Source organism: Protomyctophum parallelum (assembly GCF_964188405.1).
Source record: "Protomyctophum parallelum genome assembly, chromosome: 14".
Taxonomy (NCBI): Eukaryota; Metazoa; Chordata; class Actinopteri; order Myctophiformes; family Myctophidae; genus Protomyctophum; species Protomyctophum parallelum.
Window position 1 is genome coordinate 38,006,587 of NC_139709.1, and position 19,423 is coordinate 38,026,009.

At 41.5% G+C, this 19,423-nt stretch overlaps 1 protein-coding gene across 1 annotated transcript; it reads left to right on the top strand.

Annotated features, from left to right (window-relative positions):
- The first annotated feature begins 9,426 nt into the window (after nucleotides 1-9,426).
- On the top strand, nucleotides 9,427-18,568 carry LOC310870040 (elongation factor 1-alpha-like). The gene is made up of 8 exons (XM_083781061.1): nucleotides 9,427-9,461; nucleotides 11,692-11,841; nucleotides 12,599-12,778; nucleotides 13,575-13,871; nucleotides 14,999-15,149; nucleotides 15,841-16,097; nucleotides 17,040-17,274; nucleotides 18,158-18,568. Exons 2-8 carry the CDS (start codon nucleotides 11,698-11,700, stop codon nucleotides 18,277-18,279), a joined length of 1,386 nt encoding a protein of 461 aa, XP_083637187.1. The 5' UTR covers nucleotides 9,427-9,461; nucleotides 11,692-11,697; the 3' UTR covers nucleotides 18,280-18,568.
- Nucleotides 18,569-19,423: the final 855 nt, after the last annotated feature.

The window sequence follows — 19,423 nt, forward strand, 5'->3', positions numbered from 1 at the left end:
CCTCAGTATACAGGCCTTGAGGCCTACATGCCCTATAACCATCTCAGGCGTCTGTGTGTAATGTCCTTGGTAATGCTCCGGCTTCCCGTTTGGGTGTAGCCTACAGTTCATTGTTTGATATTTTATTCGGCCAAAAGATCTGACATAATATATGTCTGAGGCATCTGTTGTGGAACACTTCTATTCTCCTATCTGTTTTGACCACTCTCCAGCTCTCAGAACCATACAGCAGAACTTAGAAGAGACTTGACATTGCTGTTGTATAGGAGCATCTTCGTTATAAGGCTATATTGTTTTGAAATAGTAAAAAATGGCAAATAAGTTTAGGTGGCGCAAGATAGCCCCTTATCTGTCAAAAGGGAAAACATTTATTAAAAAAAGAAAAAAAATCACACCCGTGTGAAGTGAGTGGTGCAACTCCGTGTGGGGGTTCCCGGGGGGGGGAACTATAGGAAAGCATCATATATACAGTTAATATGTGCGTGTGTGTTTGTGTGTGTTAGGTTGCGCACAGATGGTGAAAAACAACCATGCTGTTTTCGTGCTCATACCCAGCCAGCCACCCACCCACACACATAGCTCCTTAAGGGAGTGGTTGCACCACTCAAAAAGAAAAAGTGCATTATTATTATTAAGGGACCAAGAAGTCCCAAAGGGACTTTGGTCACTTATTGTTTTTGTGTTTTTTTCTCTCCTTCTTCTTCCGCCAAAAATAGGACTTTTGGCTGAACCGTGCAGTCGGTTTTCGCAAAACGCGGGAATCTGGTAGAGGGCTATGCCAAATGGTGACTATGCAAAGCCCATGACCATTGACCAGGGCGGCGGTGGCTCAGGGGTAGAGTGGCTGTATGGTAACCGCAAGGTTGCCAGTTTGAACCCGGGCTCCCCTTGAGCAAGACACTGAACCCCTAATTGTTCCTGATGTGCTGCGGTGCCTTGCATGGTTTCCGCCGCCATTGGTGTATGAATGTGTGTGTGAATGGGTGAATGTAATGCACAATCTATGTAAAGCACCTTGGATAAAGGCCATTTGGTTTACATTTTCACTCTCAATAGTTGTTACTAAATAAGAGTCCATTTGGTTACTAATACCAACTCATTTAGCTGGGCACCACCTAACCCTGGTCCAGCCTCTGCACCCTATAGTAGAGATCTTTAAGATCTGGTCAATGGGTAATCTATGTTGACCAGATCTGTAGATGGCGCTCTAAGAAAAAGTATATTCTAGGCCTACAGAGAAGCTGGGGTCTTGAGAGGCTTCCCATCCTAGAGAATAGACTTTCATTTTGGGTAAAGTGGAATTTTTTACCCGTGGGCAGTAGAGTCTTTCATGGCAGGGTGTCAGTGAGAACTCGCTAACGCACTGGACCAATATTTGGTCGGGACCACCTGGACAACCCAAAGGACCACTGGTGGTCCACGGACCACTGGTTGAAAACCACTGTCACCATCACCATCATCTTCATTATTCATCATCATCATGATAAAAGGCACAGTTCACTTCACACAAGTGTGACTTTTATCCACTTAGGGGTGCTATTTTACCTGTATAGGCCCACCGTTACATATATAGGCATAAGCTGAAAGCTATATTACAGTAAAACTGAGGCTATAACACATTAGTGTCATTCAACTACTAATATAGACTGAATTAAAGTGGGTTATGTTTGCATGTGTGAAATTGTAATAGCTGAAATCAACACTATAGTGTTGTTTCGTGGTTACTACGAGTCGAGTCACTGCCAGCTGAGCTTACGTCAACGAGGAATCTCAGGAACGCAATGTGTTGGGCGTGACGTATATCAGCAGCGACATTGCTTTCATACCCTTGTAGTTTCAAGGCTTTTGCGGCCACATTAATTCCATTTTCTCCAGAAACTGGTTGTATCAAATATGAATGGACATCATTAACGATGCACAGCCACCCCCCTGACAGAAAGGCCGGGATGATCGGTTTATTTTTCAAACACAGTTCTTATATGAAGCGACCTAAAATCCCGCTATGGGGATTTCAATGCAAATAAAACAAATACATGAACCTGTGGACTGGAGCCCTCTACTGAAAGTGACGTCAGACTTCGGTGCTCTATAGTATAGCTATAGCTATAGCTATAAATGTATTGGACCCCCTTAAGTGTAATGCTTTATTGGGTCGTCCACTCACAATTAACAGTCTTTGTATTGAGTTGTGCTTGAAATGTAATTCTGCAAACTGTTAATAAATATTTCAATCAATCAATCAATCAAAAAACTTCAGCCCTATATATATATTTCAGCCATTTGAAATGAGACCTACAAGCTAACAAATGTGAGCTTGTAGATCTGCAAACGTGTGACATTCTGCGTAATGAGTAGCCTACTTTCTACTTTTGGTAGGCTACTTCAAATACATTTTGGTACCACTACGTTTGTACTTTTACTCAAGTAAAGGACTTCTACTTTGTTCTAAATTGCAGTATTTTTATATTAGTATTTATATGCTGTACTCGATGACAGAGTACAATGGGTCTGGTCCACAAGATTCGATACACCACCAAGATACCCATGTACCTGTCAAAATACTTCCTTAATGTAAACGAAGTCCACACCCACAACACCAGAGGGAGTGCAACAAACCATGTACAACCCAGATTCGGCAAAAACAAGGGACTAAATTATTTTCGCTTCTATGCCACCAAAATGTGGAACGCCCTACCAACAGTCATTAAGACATGTGAATCCCTTGACTCCTTCAAAACCGCTCTCAAAGGGCACCTACGGACGGCTGCAATTCTAAACTGGCCCCCGTAAAATCTGAATCCCCCCCACCGCCCCCCCCCCCCCCCTTTTTTTCCCCTCACTGTATATGTTTCTTTTCCCTTTTTGCTTCCTTTATGATGAATTCCTGTTCTGTTCTTTAACTATATAGAAGTGTCTATTTGTACGTCTCTAAATGTTTTGATGAATTGAACATGGTGGACCCTCTTGTAAACAAGTGTAATGCTTAATTGGGTCGTCCACTCACAGTTAACAGTCTTTGTATTGAGTTTGTGCTTGAAATGTACTGTAATTCTGCAAACTGTTAATAAATATTTCAATCAATCAATAAATCAATCAATATACATTTTTTAAACATTTTTCAAATGTCAAAAAATGTCTGAAATCTCTCTCTCTCTCTCTCTCTCTCTCTCTATCTCTCTCTCTCTCTACCAGGATGTAGAAACCAGTCATCAGCAGAGCCGTTTGTGTCACACACTTTACATAATGAGCACACTGCCACACGCACGCACACACTGTTCCTGTCGCAGCAGGAAAGACATTATGTCAGACATGTGTACAATGCCTGCTGTGAAAGAATATATATTCAAAGATTTGCACACATTTTCACGATTTGCAGCACTATGAGCTTGTATCTCTGCTATTTTTCCAATAGCTAAAGTTTAAAATAATGGTTAAAGTGGTTAAAAGCTAATGTGACGCAGACGCGTTCCAGGTCTGGGTTAAATACTCAAGGTGACCATGCAAGCCTTCAGCTGTTTTGCCCCCAAGCCTTATATGGAACAACTTGAACAAGCTCCTATTTGACAATTTTCAAAAGTCTGTTGAACACTCACCTGTTCAGACAGGCTTTTCCATAGTTGTACAATGTATTGTGATTGCAGCTCTGAGTTGTAGTGTAGGCCTATTATCATTTGCTGGTATTGGCATGTTTTTGTGTTTTCTTTTTGCACTTTTGACTGTCACTGCATGTCTGTGAATGGCAGCGGTGGAAGAAGTAGGTTACACAGATTTCTTTACTTTAGTAAAAGTACAAGAGTATTGACACCAAAATATACTGTAGTTACAACACCAAGTAAAGGTACGCCTACTTAAATGTTTCCAAATCTGTCGAAGATAGCAGATGATGCAGATCTGATAGATCTGCTATTTTCTTAAAGCCAACAGCTAAGTTTAAAATAGGCCTTAATGTACGTGTATGTTTTGTAATATAATTATAATTTAAAAAGTAACTAAGGTTTTCAAAATGATTGCAGTGGCGTAAAAGCACAATATTTGCCTCGGAAATGTAATGGAGTAGAAGTAAATGAACTGAAAATACATCCGAATTGTTCTCAAGTGCATGTACCTCTCACCAGCATGGTGAAATGTGCTCTACGAATGCATTTGTTACTCCGAAGTCCTGACGTCACTCACTCGTCCACTCGATTCCCCTGGTTCACGGCAGTAAGTTATCTATGGAGAATAACATGGGGTCATCTTAAAATCGTTTCTAAGGTCCAAAAATAAACAAGCTGTCTCGGCGTTATTGTCAGGGAGGTGTCTCTGTATCGTTTGCGACGATCAGTCACTAATATATGATAGGCCTATAGTCTGTTTCTAGCGAAAATGTAACTAATTCAGTAGCAGTAACAATAGTGTTTTCTCTCAGTCAGTTGATTCTTCATATCCATATATGAGTGAAACGGCCTGGATGACATACATGACTATAGGTTGCAATCCGACCCCCTGGTAGGTCCGCCTCTCAGGGTTATACAGCAGGAAATTAGCTATTTTCTGTCTCTTTTCTCTAACAACTTACTGGGGAAACGTCCCACAGTGAATGAGACCAGGCTTAGATTAGGCCTTGCAACCAAGAATTGAGCCGTGTAAACACACGATCTAACATCTAAAATTCTAAATGGACTAACGGTATGTTCATTCTATTTCTGTAATAACAATGTATCATTGCATATAGTACAATACCAGTTAAATAGCTGTAAACATAATGTGCTATTTGCTCTGTTTCCTTGTCATCCATACAGGTTTTAATTACATGATCTGATCTGATCTGATCTGATCTGATCTGATCTGATTACTAACTAACAGGTTCTAACTGTTTAGATCACAGTCTAACTATTAATTACCTACTGTAAGTGTTTAGACCACAGTCTAACTAACTACCAACTATTACTGTATTGTTTTAGTCTTGCTATTCTCACAATCTATAGGGATTAGGCCAAACAAGGCAAACTGAATCCATTTGTAATCCTACCAATCTGTGCATTCATTATATGTGTAATAATGACCAATAAATAATGTAAAAGACACTGGTTTGGATTATTTAAACACTGGAATAACAGTTTCAAGCTAATTCGCCTAGTAGTAACTATTTAGTTATTATAGGCCTTCCCAGGGGCCTTAGGTCTGATATAATTACCTCAATTGTGCACGATTGAACAAATCAATTAAGTAGGCAGCAATAAAGGTGAAAATATTAGATTCCGGGACAATAATGCAAATACAAAGTACATGAACCTGTGTCTTTTTGCACCCTCTACCGATATTGACGTCATACTAAAAATAATTTAGTCTCTGACACATATAGGAGCCACAATCTGCATTCAAAGATGTTCCTATAAGCTTTGTCATTGTTCGAAGAAAAAAAAACGGTCGCAATGACTAACCAATCAGGAAGTAGACAGGCAAATCGACCAATGACAAAGCTTCTAGGAAAATCTTTAAATGCAGATTGTGGCCCCTATATAGATGTGTCACAGAGACTACATTTTACTCATTGCTCGCGAGCCCTCCACACCCTGGATGGATCCTTGACTGCTGGAACAACCAATGGTCCAAATCCACATCCACGTTGAGGAAGTTCATCAACTCTCCTTCAACCAACCCTCCTGGGTGCGACTTGCCACAGAATGCCTGGATCAACCTCAACAGACTTCGCTCTGGAGTAGCTAAGACCGAACTCTACCTGCACATGATTGGAGTGTCTGCCACTGATCTCTGTGAATGTGGAAAACCAAAGACTGTTGAACACATCATCGATGAATGCCCAATCTTCAAGTCACCACATGGAGTCAGCTGCCTAATTGAACTGGACGATGATACCACTTCTTGGGCTTGGCTGATGTCCAATTGCCTGTGTAGCCCTACACGAACGAACGACTCATTGCTGGCTGTCTGAACACCAAATAAATAAATAAATAAGGTTATTAAATTTTTTACTGCAGTATAGAAATACAAAATGTACATTTGCATCAAAATGTACTTAAAGTATAGCAATTATCTATTATGTAGAATGTATACATATGTATACAAATCTTTTGCAAAGAGCAGATACAAGCTCACAATGCATCGCATCGTATTCGTGACACATTGTTTTGTAATAATCCACAAAGTAAAGTAGTAACTAAAGTTTTCAAATAGGCTACATATAGTGGAGTAAAGTATGCAATATTTGCCTCTGATATGTAGTGGAGTAGAAGTACTGAAAGTCAAAATACCTCAAATCAACAAAAAAAAAGTACAGTAGGCTACTTGAGTATACTTAAGTTTCTTTACACCACTGCTTTTCCTGCATGCGTTCTTTTTGGACAGGCAGGTCCCGACAGTCTGTCCGGTTCCTGGCAGAGTCCTGGGGCTATTCGCTGCTGCCCCCTCCCACATTCCAACAACCTACAAACACCAACCAGCTCCTATGTAAAGTTCAGTGTAAGAAACCTACATACATGTTCCACGCATGTGACATGATGAGAGCAAAGACAGTTTAAACTTTAGGGTTTACACAGACATGTGGAGAAAGCATGTACATGAATTGCTTAAAACTGTACATTTTGTAATTTCTCATTTTTGCATCGTTGTCTGTTGTTGTTGGTATCAGTCGTTTTTGTGTTAATGGACCACCATACGGAAAACAGCCTTTGAATTATTTTGTGAAAAATCTCTAAATGCCTCGCCCAATAATAAACAGGTCACAATTAAACATATTGTTATCAGTCAGACAGACAGACAGACAGAAAGACGAAAACAATTTATCAAGCCTTGCGCTTGACCTAGCAGAGATAATAACACGCTAACTAGTATCAAAATAACTAAAAAATGTGAATACAGTATCTCCATAACTGAACTACTATCACCATAATGAAGTACCATAAGTGACAAGAACACATAAAGGAGACATGATTGCTAGGAGGTGAGCTGGAGTCTGAAGAGGTGAGTGCTAGTATAGGGGGTTAGGTGGAGTCTGAAGAGGTGAGTGCTAGGGGGTTAGGTGGAGTCTGAAGAGGTGAGTGCTAGGAGTACGGGGTTAGGTGGAGTCTGAAGAGGTGAGTGCTAGGAGTACGGGGTTAGGTGGAGTCTGAAAAGGTGTGTGCTAGGAGTACGGGGTTAGGTGGAGTCTGAAGAGGGGAGTGCTAGTAATAGGGGGTTAGGTGGAGTCTGAAGAGGTGAGTGCTAGGGTGTTAGGTGGAGTCTGAAGAGGTGAGTGCTAGGGGGTTAGGTGGAGTCTGAAGAGGTGAGTGCTAGGAGTAGGGTGTTAGGTGGAGTCTGAAGAGGTGAGTGCTAGGGGGTTAGGTGGAGTCTGAAGAGGTGAGTGTTAGGGGGTTAGATGGAGTCTGAAGAGGTGAGATTTTACACCGGTGGGAAGAATGGGGAGAGGAAGAGTGAGTCTGCAGTTCTGACTACAATATTATATTCCACAGTTTGGAAGCCAGGAGAGAGAAGTGTCTAGGAGCTTCATCCAGGGGTTTCAAAGAATGGAGAAGAGTATGTGTGGAGCGTTGTCCAGGGTATTTTAGGGAAGAGATAAGAGTGTAGGACGTGTGGAGCATTGTTCAGGGTGTTATATAGGGAAGGAGAATGAGTCTAGGATGTGTACTGTGTTGTCCAGGACGTGTTAGGGAAGGAATCAAGAGTCTAGGATGTATGGAGTGTTGTCCGGGGTGTTTTAGGAAAGGTAGAAGAGTCTAGGACGTGTGGAGCGTTGTCCAGGGTGATTTAGGGAAGGGAGAAGAGTCTAGGACGTTATGGGTGTTAAGCATTATGGGAAGGCTCAGACAGGACTCCTGTATTAGCTGATCTAAGTGAGTGAGAGGGGATGTATATAGGGTTGAAAAAGGTCTTGAAGGTACGAGGGTGCCTTCCCTTCGGTCACTTTGCAGGCCATCATCATCAGTGTTTTGTCCTGGGTATAGTTAATTTCTATAGTCTCCCTCCCCCATTGTCAGACACGGCGAGACGCCCGCCTTGGAATCGGAAGGTTCTTGGTTCGATTCCCCGGGGTCCTCCTTGCTCCTCCTTGGCCCAAGTATCCATGAACATGACACTGAAGTCATTGGTTCTCAAAGTGACCACGCCATCCACTTATACGTTGACTATTCGAAAATAGCAGATGTACAATCTCGAGCTTGTGTTCACGGCCTATATCCTTGACTCGTGGAACTTGGTCCAGTTTGGAAATGGTACCACCAGGGCTGACACCACATAATGTTGCGACTTGCGTAATGTGTATAACGGAACACCAGGTTCCATTTGCCCTATATTGCACAGGTCTTATCCTTAAGGAATAAACGCGTGGCATCTTTCCATGGGGGCGGTGTTTCCGCTTAGAGCATAAACAAACAAAACAAAGGACCCATGCTTATATAGGTGACAGTCACACACATCTGTGACTGCACACACCTGCTCAGGTGTGTGCACGTCAACACGTTTAGCTGTGTTGCGGGTCTCTCCTCCTTCTTGAAGACTTATCAACTATAAAAAATATATACTGTATATATCGGGGTCCTCCTTTGCGCAGAAAAAGTTTGAGAAGCACTGGTCTAGCGCTGGTGATGAGCAGGTTGGGACAGACAGAGAGTAATTACAGAGGGCTAAAGGGCTGCAGCTACAGGCTGCTAGATGACATTCTGACAGTCAAGATCAGGAATGTTGCCTCAGGGCAGGGCAACACATCTTTAACAAACCTCCAACTCTCTGCTTCACTTCTGACCGGCTCATCTCTGAGCTCTGTTTTGAAATGGTAAACATCGTTTGATAAATGACGACAAAAAGCATAACGTTGCCGGCAGAAATAAACATCCATAATATATTCTAATTTCTATCGGCTAATTTCAAATGGCCAAAATGAAGTGGTTAATGTATGTTTTGTAATAATAATAATCCAAATCTACAAAGTAACTATTAACTAAAGATTTCAAATAATTGTAGTGGAGTAAAAGTACAATAATTGCCTCTGAGATGTAATGGAGTAGAAGTAAAAGCATTGGGAATTGTAAATGCTCAAGTAAAGTGAAGATATCTCTGTACAGATACCTCTGTACTGTACTTGAGTAAATGTACTTAGTTATACTTTCCACCACTGCACACATGAATGAAGTGTGTAGGAATCATGCTGTACACATGTGTGTACAAATGAACAAGCCTTTATCACAAGAACAATGGAACATATACAGTAGTTGAAAACATAAGACATGCATGTTACTAGCAGTGGTTACTATTAGTAATTAATAGTTATCATTAAGTCAGTAATGGTGCAATCAATAGATGTCAACCAGGGGGAGGGGCTTCATGGGTGGAGCCCTGTCCCGTGATTGGGTGGACGGATGGTGTCCTGTCATTGGTGGAGGGAGCGTAAAACCTTTAGAATTTGCCAGGATTCGTTCTTTTCAACCCGGACCAGGACCAGTACGCACCTCACACACCTGTAGACGGTAAGATCATTATATACAGTACATCGTTGCTGTCGCGTGGAATTCTTGTGTGATTAATTTACAAAATTTAATTTATTTACAAAAACATATAATAAATAATAAATAAAACACACACAACACACACATTTAAGGGCCAAACTGGAATACAAAATACGGACTTTTTTTCTCCCTTAAAAAATGTAATAAAATAATTTGTTACCTGTACATTCAAGGAAAAGGAAAGGGGGGGATCATGTTTTTAGTCCTGGGTGAAATTCAGTTTTCGTGATGGGTGCTCGCCGGGTCGGGTGGGGAGTGGTTAGAGGGTTAAAGGCCTTTTTCAGGCATGGAGTCTCTACTGGGACTAGCAGGCCCCTCTCTCTCTCTCCCTCTCCCTCTCGCCCTAAACCACGCTACTGTCCTGAGGCAAAGCTGTTATGTAAACATGTAACATTGCATAAAGTACTTCATGTGTCATCAGCTAAGATCATTATTTTGTAATAAAACATATTCAAAATAATAATAATTATCATAATTAATCATAATAATGATTGACACGCACGCACACACACACACACACACACACACACACACACACACACACACACACACACACACACACACACACACACACACACACACACACACACACACACACACACACTATGCTGTGCATAATAACCTATAGAAATAGATGAGTTTGAATATGATTCAAAGCCAATGAAATTATAGTGAGTCTTCAGTAAAGATATTACAACCTGGATGGACTACTTCTACTGGGGAGGGGCGGGGCAGACTGTTCCAGAGCCTCGGGGCTGCTGCTACAGCAAAGAAACGGTTAAGCCCTGTGGTGGAAAAAGTACTCTTTTTTTTAACTGAAGTATCAATACTGCAATATAGAAACACCCAGTAAAAAGTCTGACCAGAATTTACTCAGGTCAAAGTACCAAAAATAGGCCTACTCATCAGGCAGAAGTGGTCATGTAATAATACCCATAATTGAAGTGGAGTAACTAGTAGCCTACGTTTTCAAATAATTTAAGTGAAGTAAAAGTACCGTACAATATTTGAGATTTAGTGGAGTAGAAGGAAAGTATACAAAACAATTTAAATACTTCAGTAAAGTAAAAAATACCTCACTTAGTTACTGCTGCTTGGTCTGTGTATTTTTCAGCCATTTGAATTCTAATTTAATATTTGACAAACAGTATTCAGAATACGGTAAATGGCCAATAAATACACGGACCCTGCTTGTTAGTCTGGTTTTGTGAACAACCAGGAGCAGCCTGTCAGCAAGCTGTCAGTGCTCTCACTGCTTAGCTCTGTGTCACTGTTTCCACACCTAAGCGCAAAACGGACACGAGCCGCGCACATTCTCGGCTGTGTGCAGCTTCTTTTTCCGGGTTTTTAGACAGCTGGTGGATGGAAATTAAGCTCCACCTCCGTGGACGACTGACGCGGCGGAGGAGAGTGTTTACGGGAATCTGGACGTTGCGCAAGTCGTCCGCGGAAGTGGAGTTTTGTTTCCATCCACCAGCTGTCTAAAAACCAGGGGGGCAGTCAGACAGATATTTCGTGAAGCCACTAAGGAAATCGGGACTTCCTGAAAGTTCATATAATGGCCTGTTGTGGCGCTGTCATTGGGCCCAAAAAAAACCCCTAGCTCCATAGAGGCATGTATTTGGGCCCAACTTCACCTAGACTGTATACAGTATTACCTTAATAAACATGGTCATGAATACTTTCTGCTTCCAGTCACTAGTTTAAAGTCTCATTTCTCATGTCATAATATTCTTTTTGGAAAATTATGGTCCTATTTATTAAAGAAATTACCATAAAGTTGCGTATGTTCTGAGGGGCGTGGCTACCGTTACAGTCTATGATCGGGAGCCACCCACCGTAATAAAAACCAACGAAGAATAAGGGGGGAAGTCCCACCTCATTGTCTGGGCCAGCCAATGGCCAGCTGGGCCCGAACGGAGCCAGCCAATGGCCAGCTGGGCCCAAACGGATCTAGAAATATGGCGACTTACAGTGCAAGGAATTACAGGCTTCATTTTACGTCCATGTTAGACCCGGGGAACGCTTTGTCCATATTTTTTACAGTATATGCTAAAAAGTAAAAACCCATTTTTTAAGCTGTGCACAGCCGAAAACGTGCACAGCTCTTTTGATAGTGTGGCAGCACCCAGTAATGTTGTCCATGTGTTTGCAGTGTGCACCGTGGGTAATGTTGTCCATTTGTTTGCAGTGCACCATGGGTAAAGACAAGTTTCACATCAACATCGTGGTCATCGGTCATGTGGACTCTGGTAAGTCCACGACCACCGGCCACCTCATCTACAAGATGGGAGGCATCGACAAGAGAACCATCGAGAAGTATGAGAAGGAGGCCCAGGAGGTGAGTACAGTTTTGACTTTTTATTTTATTAATAAAAAATATTAAAAAGAATATCAATTACATCGATTGGACTGGTTCACACCTATTGGAACACCACTAGGTGTGTAGGGCTGATGAGGCTCGTTGTTGAACTTTCTGTTGAATACTGTACAGACAGACAGACAGACAGACAGACAGACAGACAGACAGACAGACAGACAGACAGACAGACAGTAACCAAAGCTAAAAGTTTTGTGGAAGGCCTTCTGCTGCCACCTCAGTCTGAACTGTTCAAAAATAATGATGATAATAATAATAATATGATGTTCCGATACTGTATCGGTATCGGGTCATATCGGTATCGGCGAATATACCAGTCTAACCACTGATCCGATACAGGGGTAAGGGGTTGACACTATGACGTGTTGGGGCATGTGGAGTTTGCTTTTGAGTTGCAAAAACGGCAAGTGCACATATATGAGTGAGGAGTCTGCTATAAACACAACATGAGATATATAGCTAGTTAGCTATAAACACAACATAAGATATACAGTATAGCTAGTTAGCTATAAACACAATATGAGATATATAGCTGTAAACACAACACAAGATATATAGCTAGTTAGCTATAAACACAACACGAGATCACAACACTGGTATCGGTATTCGGTATCGCTATCGGCTAACACAGAAATGGTGGTACCGGGATCGGATGGGGAATGAAAAAAGTGTATCGGGACATCCCTAATAATATATGTGTGTTGTTGCATGTTTGCAGTCGGGCAAAGGGTCGTTCAAGTACGCCTGGGTGATGGACAAGATGAAGGCGGAGAGGGAGCGAGGCATCACCATCGACATCGCCCTGTGGAAGTTTGAGACAGAGAAGTACTATGTCACCGTCATCGACGCTCCCGGACACAGAGACTTCATCAAGAACATGATCACCGGGACATCGCAGGTACACGTGATGATTGTACACGGGCAAATCCGCCCGTGCCCTTTTACCCATCTGTAAAAAAAAACTGCAGGATCTTTGTAAGACAATTGAAGAAAAAAGAGTTTTCAGGAATTTGCTACTGCACAACCATTGACGTGTTTAACGTGATGTGTCCTGATGTCGATTCCAGCCGTTGGCGTGATTGATGTGATTTTGGGGTTTTCATTGATTCAGAATGGTCTCGCTAATATCTACCAACGTAGATTCCCCGTTGCTAGGCAACGTTCGCTTCCGCTGTGGTCCGTCCATGAAATGTTTTCCCGCCATCCACTTCCAAAAGAAGCACGATCTTTGGCCGCGTTTTTTCTTAATTGGAATTGAGGCTCAGATTGAGGTGATTGAACAGAACATCTATGTTAGGGGCTCAATAGAAAATCGTCGCTACCTTGTGGTTACAATATTAACGCTTCTGATGACTTTGAAAGTTACAATGATCACGTTAGCCGATTTCGCTTTGTGGGAAGCAAAATTTGGGGTCTTCAAAATAAAAGACCTCTTAAATACGGCCGGCAGTGAGTGGCATACAGAATGAATCGCGCGTGACATGAAACGCAGTTGTAAAGAAATTTGGATTACTTTGGATTTGTGTAAGAGAAATATTTTAGTATCGTGATTCGAATTGTATCATGAGTTGAGTGAAGCGTTACATGCCTAGAAGGGACATGTTATTCTTATAAATGTTATTTCCAGGCTGACTGTTCGGTGATGGTCGTGGCAGTATAGGGACATATATTATTATTATGATATGTTATTCCAGGCTGACTGTGCGGTGCTGGTGGTGGCAGCCGGTACAGGGGAGTTCGAGGCCGGTATCTCCAGCAACGGTCAGACCCGCGAGCACGCCCTGCTGGCCTTCACGCTGGGCGTCAAGCAGCTGGTCATCGCGGTCAACAAGATGGACACAACAGAACCGCCCTACAGCGGAGCGCGCTTCACCGAGATCACCAAGGAGGTCAGCAACTACATCAAGAAGGTGGGCTACAACCCCAAGGCTGTGGCCATGGTCCCCATCAGCGGATTCCAAGGAGACAACATGCTGGAGCCCAGCGAGAAGGTGAACACACCACACTCATTCTGTGTGTAAAACTAATACTCATGACACTCCATTATAGACTGTATTAGAGATTCTCAACTGGTGGTATGATTTTGACGAAGTGTAAATAAGGACTTTTAAGACCTTTTTAATACCTAATTAATAAATAAAATATAAGAAATGGTGAAAAGGCCATTACTGCATCAAAAGTAATCAACAAAATATACTAAAAAATATACTAAAAAAGCAACCATTGCTTCTAATTTCTTGTCTCTTGCGGCAATAGTTGAGTCTTTTTTCACTTTCTCACCGCCGTTTGGTGCCCCACCCACCAGTTTGGTGCCCTGTTCTGCAGCACCTAAAGCCCTTCCATCTGTGAGTCTAAATCCGTCCCTGGGACAATGATAACGAATATAGCTGTATAGCGCCTTTCAAAACATGGTTACAAAGTGCTGTACAATGTACATGACAAGGTAGAAGAGCAGCATGATAATATAACATTAAAATCAGTGGATTAAAATAACACAAAATCAAACGGCATAAATGGTACAAATAATCTATTGTATGCGTTTATTTTGTGAAATGATTTAATTATATTTCGCAAGCCTCGATACATCAAATCAAATCAAAATGTATTTATATAGCCTTTTACTGTCCATTGATTCAGAAAGCTGCAGGTTCACAGGCAGACTGTTCCACATAAGGTACAGTTGCACGATAAGGAAAATATGTTTTATGCTCCCCCCTATTTATTTATTTTATTTATTTTATTTATTTTATTTATTTTATTTATTTTATTTATTTTATTTATTTTATTTATTTTATTTATTTTATTTATTTTATTTATTTTATTTATTTTATTTATTTTATTTATTTTATTTATTTTATTTATTTTATTTATTTTATTTATTTTATTTATTTTATTTATTTGTTACGGCTTACCATATAACATCCTGCCACATGGTGGCACTGTAGCCAAAGATTCAAATTTTGAACATTTGAAATGGCCACAAATTATGAATATTTATCATGACGTTTGCATTATTTTATTATTATTGTCATTAACATGTTATTGTATTATATTAACAGATGGAGTGGTACACTGGGTGGAGTATTGTCATTAACATGTTATTGTATTATATTAACAGATGGAGTGGTACACTGGGTGGAATATAGAGCGTAAGGAAGACAAAGCATCGGGTAAAACTCTGGTTCAGGCCCTGGACGCCATTTTGCCTCCATCGAGACCCACTAACCTGCCTCTAAGGCTCCCCCTGCAGGACGTCTACAAGATAGGAGGTATGCTTTGAACTTTGAACTCAACACTGTCATCATAGGAGACACCAGGGGCCATCATTGTTATGTTGGCTTGTGGTGGACATTTTTGTCATTACAAAATGAGTGTTACCAGAAACACAAAAAGAGCTAGCCCTGAATTATCATAAAAGCTCTGTAACTATACACATGGAACCCTGGAATGTCCATTTGGTTCCATTTACTCTCAGAGTTATGGGGGTCCTTGGAAATAAGTAGTACTGGACCCCTAACGTGCCATAGTGTTGTAATAAATCAGGGTTATACATATTTTGAAATTAAATTAAATATTTGGATTTAAGACAATCTGGAGAATTGACATTCGGTAATTGGGTATTATGATCAAAATAAGAAAATTATAATGGTGCATAAAATATTAAAAAGCCACGGCCGTGTACGGACATATTGATGGGAGATACACTTTGAACTTTGAACTCAGTACTGTTATAGGAGCTTAGGTACATTTTGAACGTTGAACTGATGACTGAACCTCCAGAATGGCATGCTAGTAGTCACTTGGGTCGACATGCGCCACCATGTGCCGATGTGCAACAGGACATATCACACCCCTGTGACGAACGCTAAAACCGTTTTGTTGTATCTCGAACCATTGGAGTGGTTTGGGCTTAATGTCGTCAAGTTTCTTTACTAAATAATAATTTCTGCATTATTCTAGGGATTGGCACTGTGCCCGTGGGCAGGGTGGAGACTGGCATCTTGAAGCCGGGCACCATCGTGACGTTCGCCCCGCAGATCCTGACCACGGAGGTGAAGTCAGTGGAGATGCACCACGAGGCCCTCACCGAGGCGCTGCCCGGAGACAATGTGGGCTTCAGCATCAAGAACGTCTCCGTCAAGGAGATCCGGCGCGGGAATGTGGCGGGAGACTCCAAGAACAACCCGCCCCGAGGAGCCAGGTCCTTCATCTCCCAGGTTGGTTGGTTGGTTGGCAGCTGGTGGTGGGAAAAAGTACTCAAAGTGTTTTACTCAAGTAAAAAGTATGCTGCTGCAATACTCTGTTACGAGTAAAAAGTCTGGAATTCAACATTTGCTTGATTAATAGTATACGAAAGCATTGGCTTTGTAATAAAAGTACCAAAAGTAAAAGTAGTCATATATGCAGAATATCCCATTTAAAGTTTTTTGAAAATGGCAGATCTACAAGTCCACTATACAAAGTAACTATAGTAACTAAAGTTAAAGAAATATCATATAGCCTAGTTTGTTTTATATCATTATTATTTTTTTCCGTTTTCAGAAAAACGTAATAAAATTAATTTTAAGAAGGTGACTAGACACTGTTTTTAATGTGGGTGTAGAAAACCCCACCACTCTCCGGCTGAGAGTGGGGTGGAACCGGAGCTGATCACCTCATTCCTCCTCTAGTGGTGGGTGGGGCTATACTGATTTCTAGTTGGGCACACCTGTGGCTGGCCTATAAAGGCCCAGGTGTAACCCTCAGAGAAAAAAATATGGACCAGGGCATAACACCCCCAACCCCCTCACCTCAGGTAAAACACAGGAACCCGGTATTTAAAAAGCACAGATCCACCAATATCTTTCAGACACTAAGACTGTGCTAAATCTGGTATATTTACACTGCATTTTTAATGTAATGTTCATCAATATACACTGTCCCGACCAAATAAACGAATAAAGTAAAGTAAGTCGCTTCTCTGTTTTAACTGTATCTTCTCTTGCACTGAGATCCCTGTAATGTTATATGATTGTTTGTTCCATGACCTTTAGGATTTATTACTGGTGTTCATGATTTGTAGTATTTGTCTATTTGATGTTTAGCCAAGTTAGTTTACGCCCTATAGTTATTTATGCCTTTGTTTGGTACTTACTACTTATCTTTTCCTGTTGTGTCAGGTTATCATCATGAACCATCCGGGTGAGATCCACGCGGGCTACGCTCCGGTGCTGGACTGCCACACAGCCCACATCGCCTGCAAGTTCAACGAGCTGCGGCAGAAGATCGATCGGCGGTCCGGCAAGGTGCTGGAGGAGAACCCCAAGGCCGTGAAGAGCGGCGACGCCGCCATGGTCCAGCTGATCCCCACCAAGCCCATGGTGGTCGAACCCTTCGCCAAGTTCGCTCCCCTCGGTGAGTATCGATACTGCAATATAGAAATACTATTATGTTAGTAATGTTAAGTAAAAGTCCAGAATGGCTGGCGTGCGTGGACGCGCTTCCAGGTAGCGGGAGGTAGGCTATAGGGTGCTGTGTTGCTGCTTGCCTATCGGCCTGGCTCCTTAGCCGACTGGTAGTATGCGCCTTTCGGATACATAGGTCCCGTGTTTACCTCCCGGCCGAGGCTACATTTCTAACGCATACTTTGTCATTCTATGTCACACAAAAGCTGCTTGCCTATCGGCCTGGCTCCTTAGCCGACTGGTAGTATGCGCCTTTCGGATACATAGGTCCCGTGTTTACCTCCCGGCCGAGGCTACATTTCTAATGCATACTTTGGTGTGACATAGAATGACAAAGTATGCGTTCATTACGAGGTCCGAGGGTAAAAGAAAAACGGAGATAAGTGGATTCTACCCGATAGCATTTGCAATGAGGCAATCTGGAGTGAGTGTGGATAGTGGCCCTCTGGAGTGAAATATAGAGGCCCTCTGGAGTGAGTGTGGAATATAGATGCAAAATAGTCACATTCATATTTAGAAGCCTCAGTACCAAAAACTATAGTTGTGAGAGAGGTTTGCAGACTGCAGGAATGCCTGCACGGGCCAAGAGCCCATAAGTCTTTGGCTAAATTCTGTTCAGTGTCTGTGATAATGGTCAGTCACCATATGGAGCAATGTGGGGCTTCATTCACAGGTATTCTTTATAAACAGAGCTTTTTAGTTTAGTTTTTGAACATCTCCGTGTCTACATGGCCCCATTTACAAAAATATCTCCGTCCACACGTTGTTATTGTTTGATGTTAAAGAATTCCTTGTGTGTGTGTGTGTGTGTGTGTGTGTGTGTGTGTTTTCAGGACGTTTCGCGGTCAGAGACATGAAGCAGACAGTTGCAGTAGGAATCATCAAGGAAGTGGAACAGGAAACCCAGGACGGGAAGGTCACCAAAGCTGCTCAGAAAGCAGGAAAAGGGAAATAACAACAACATATATACAACAATATATACCATATATACACTACAATATATACACTATATGATACTGTAAACAATTACATAATACTGTCCACGAGGCTGCACAGAAAGACAAGGGAAAGTAACAACATATACAATACAGTGTATACCTAACGATATATCGTCGCTGTCAGGCAGAAACCGCTTATCTCCATATTCAAATCTTTTTGTGTGTTTTTGTTTTTTTTGTCAATGAAATGCTCTACTTGATCACACTACAGCATCACACAAAAGTAGCAGATCTACAAGCTCGAAACGCTGCGCAAAGTGACACGTGTTGAGCTTGTAGATCTGCTACTTTTGATGCTTTTGAATTTGATAAGTATTAACAGTTTTGGACATGTGAGGTAAGGTTTCCACCCGACAGAGACGATATATAATACTGTAAACAATAATGTAATACTGACCACAAGGCTGCTCAGAATGTAAAGAGTTTATACACACACGCACGCACGCACACACACACGCACACGAACAATATATACACAACACAACAAAACACAACACGAGTTACACACAACACCACAACACACATGACACAACATGTTGTAAACAGATGTTTTGAATAGTTGTCAAGACAGTTGTATGTATGAGTGTGTTGGTCCAATACATATCAGTTCCACCATGAATGTGTTTGTTTACGTATGAATAACACACAGAACAACATGAACATACTAAACATTGAAGGACACAAGTTCAAGCATCCAAACAGAAAGACATACCAAGTTACTGTTCACAATGTACAATAGACAGTGCAAGGTAGGTGCCGTGGGACCCTGGTCTATAGATTTAGTGAAACAGACTTGAGTTGCACTGTACTTGAGGTGTTTTTCAATCTACACCAACTCTCTTCACCAAAAAAAAAAGCTCCAAAATGTTGTGAGCTTGTAGATCTGCTATTTTTGGCGCAATGTTCACCCCCAGAATAGTGATGCCTGGGCTTAAGTGTTTATGTATAAAGTAATATATGTTGTAATTTAAACTATACTACATAACTAACTCATCTTGATAAACTATCCCTTGTCCTTTTGTGTCATAAACTGATTACTGTAGTTAATTTTGACTGAGGTGTATAAAAAGGTAAAAGAAATAAATAGAATTTGGCCACCAA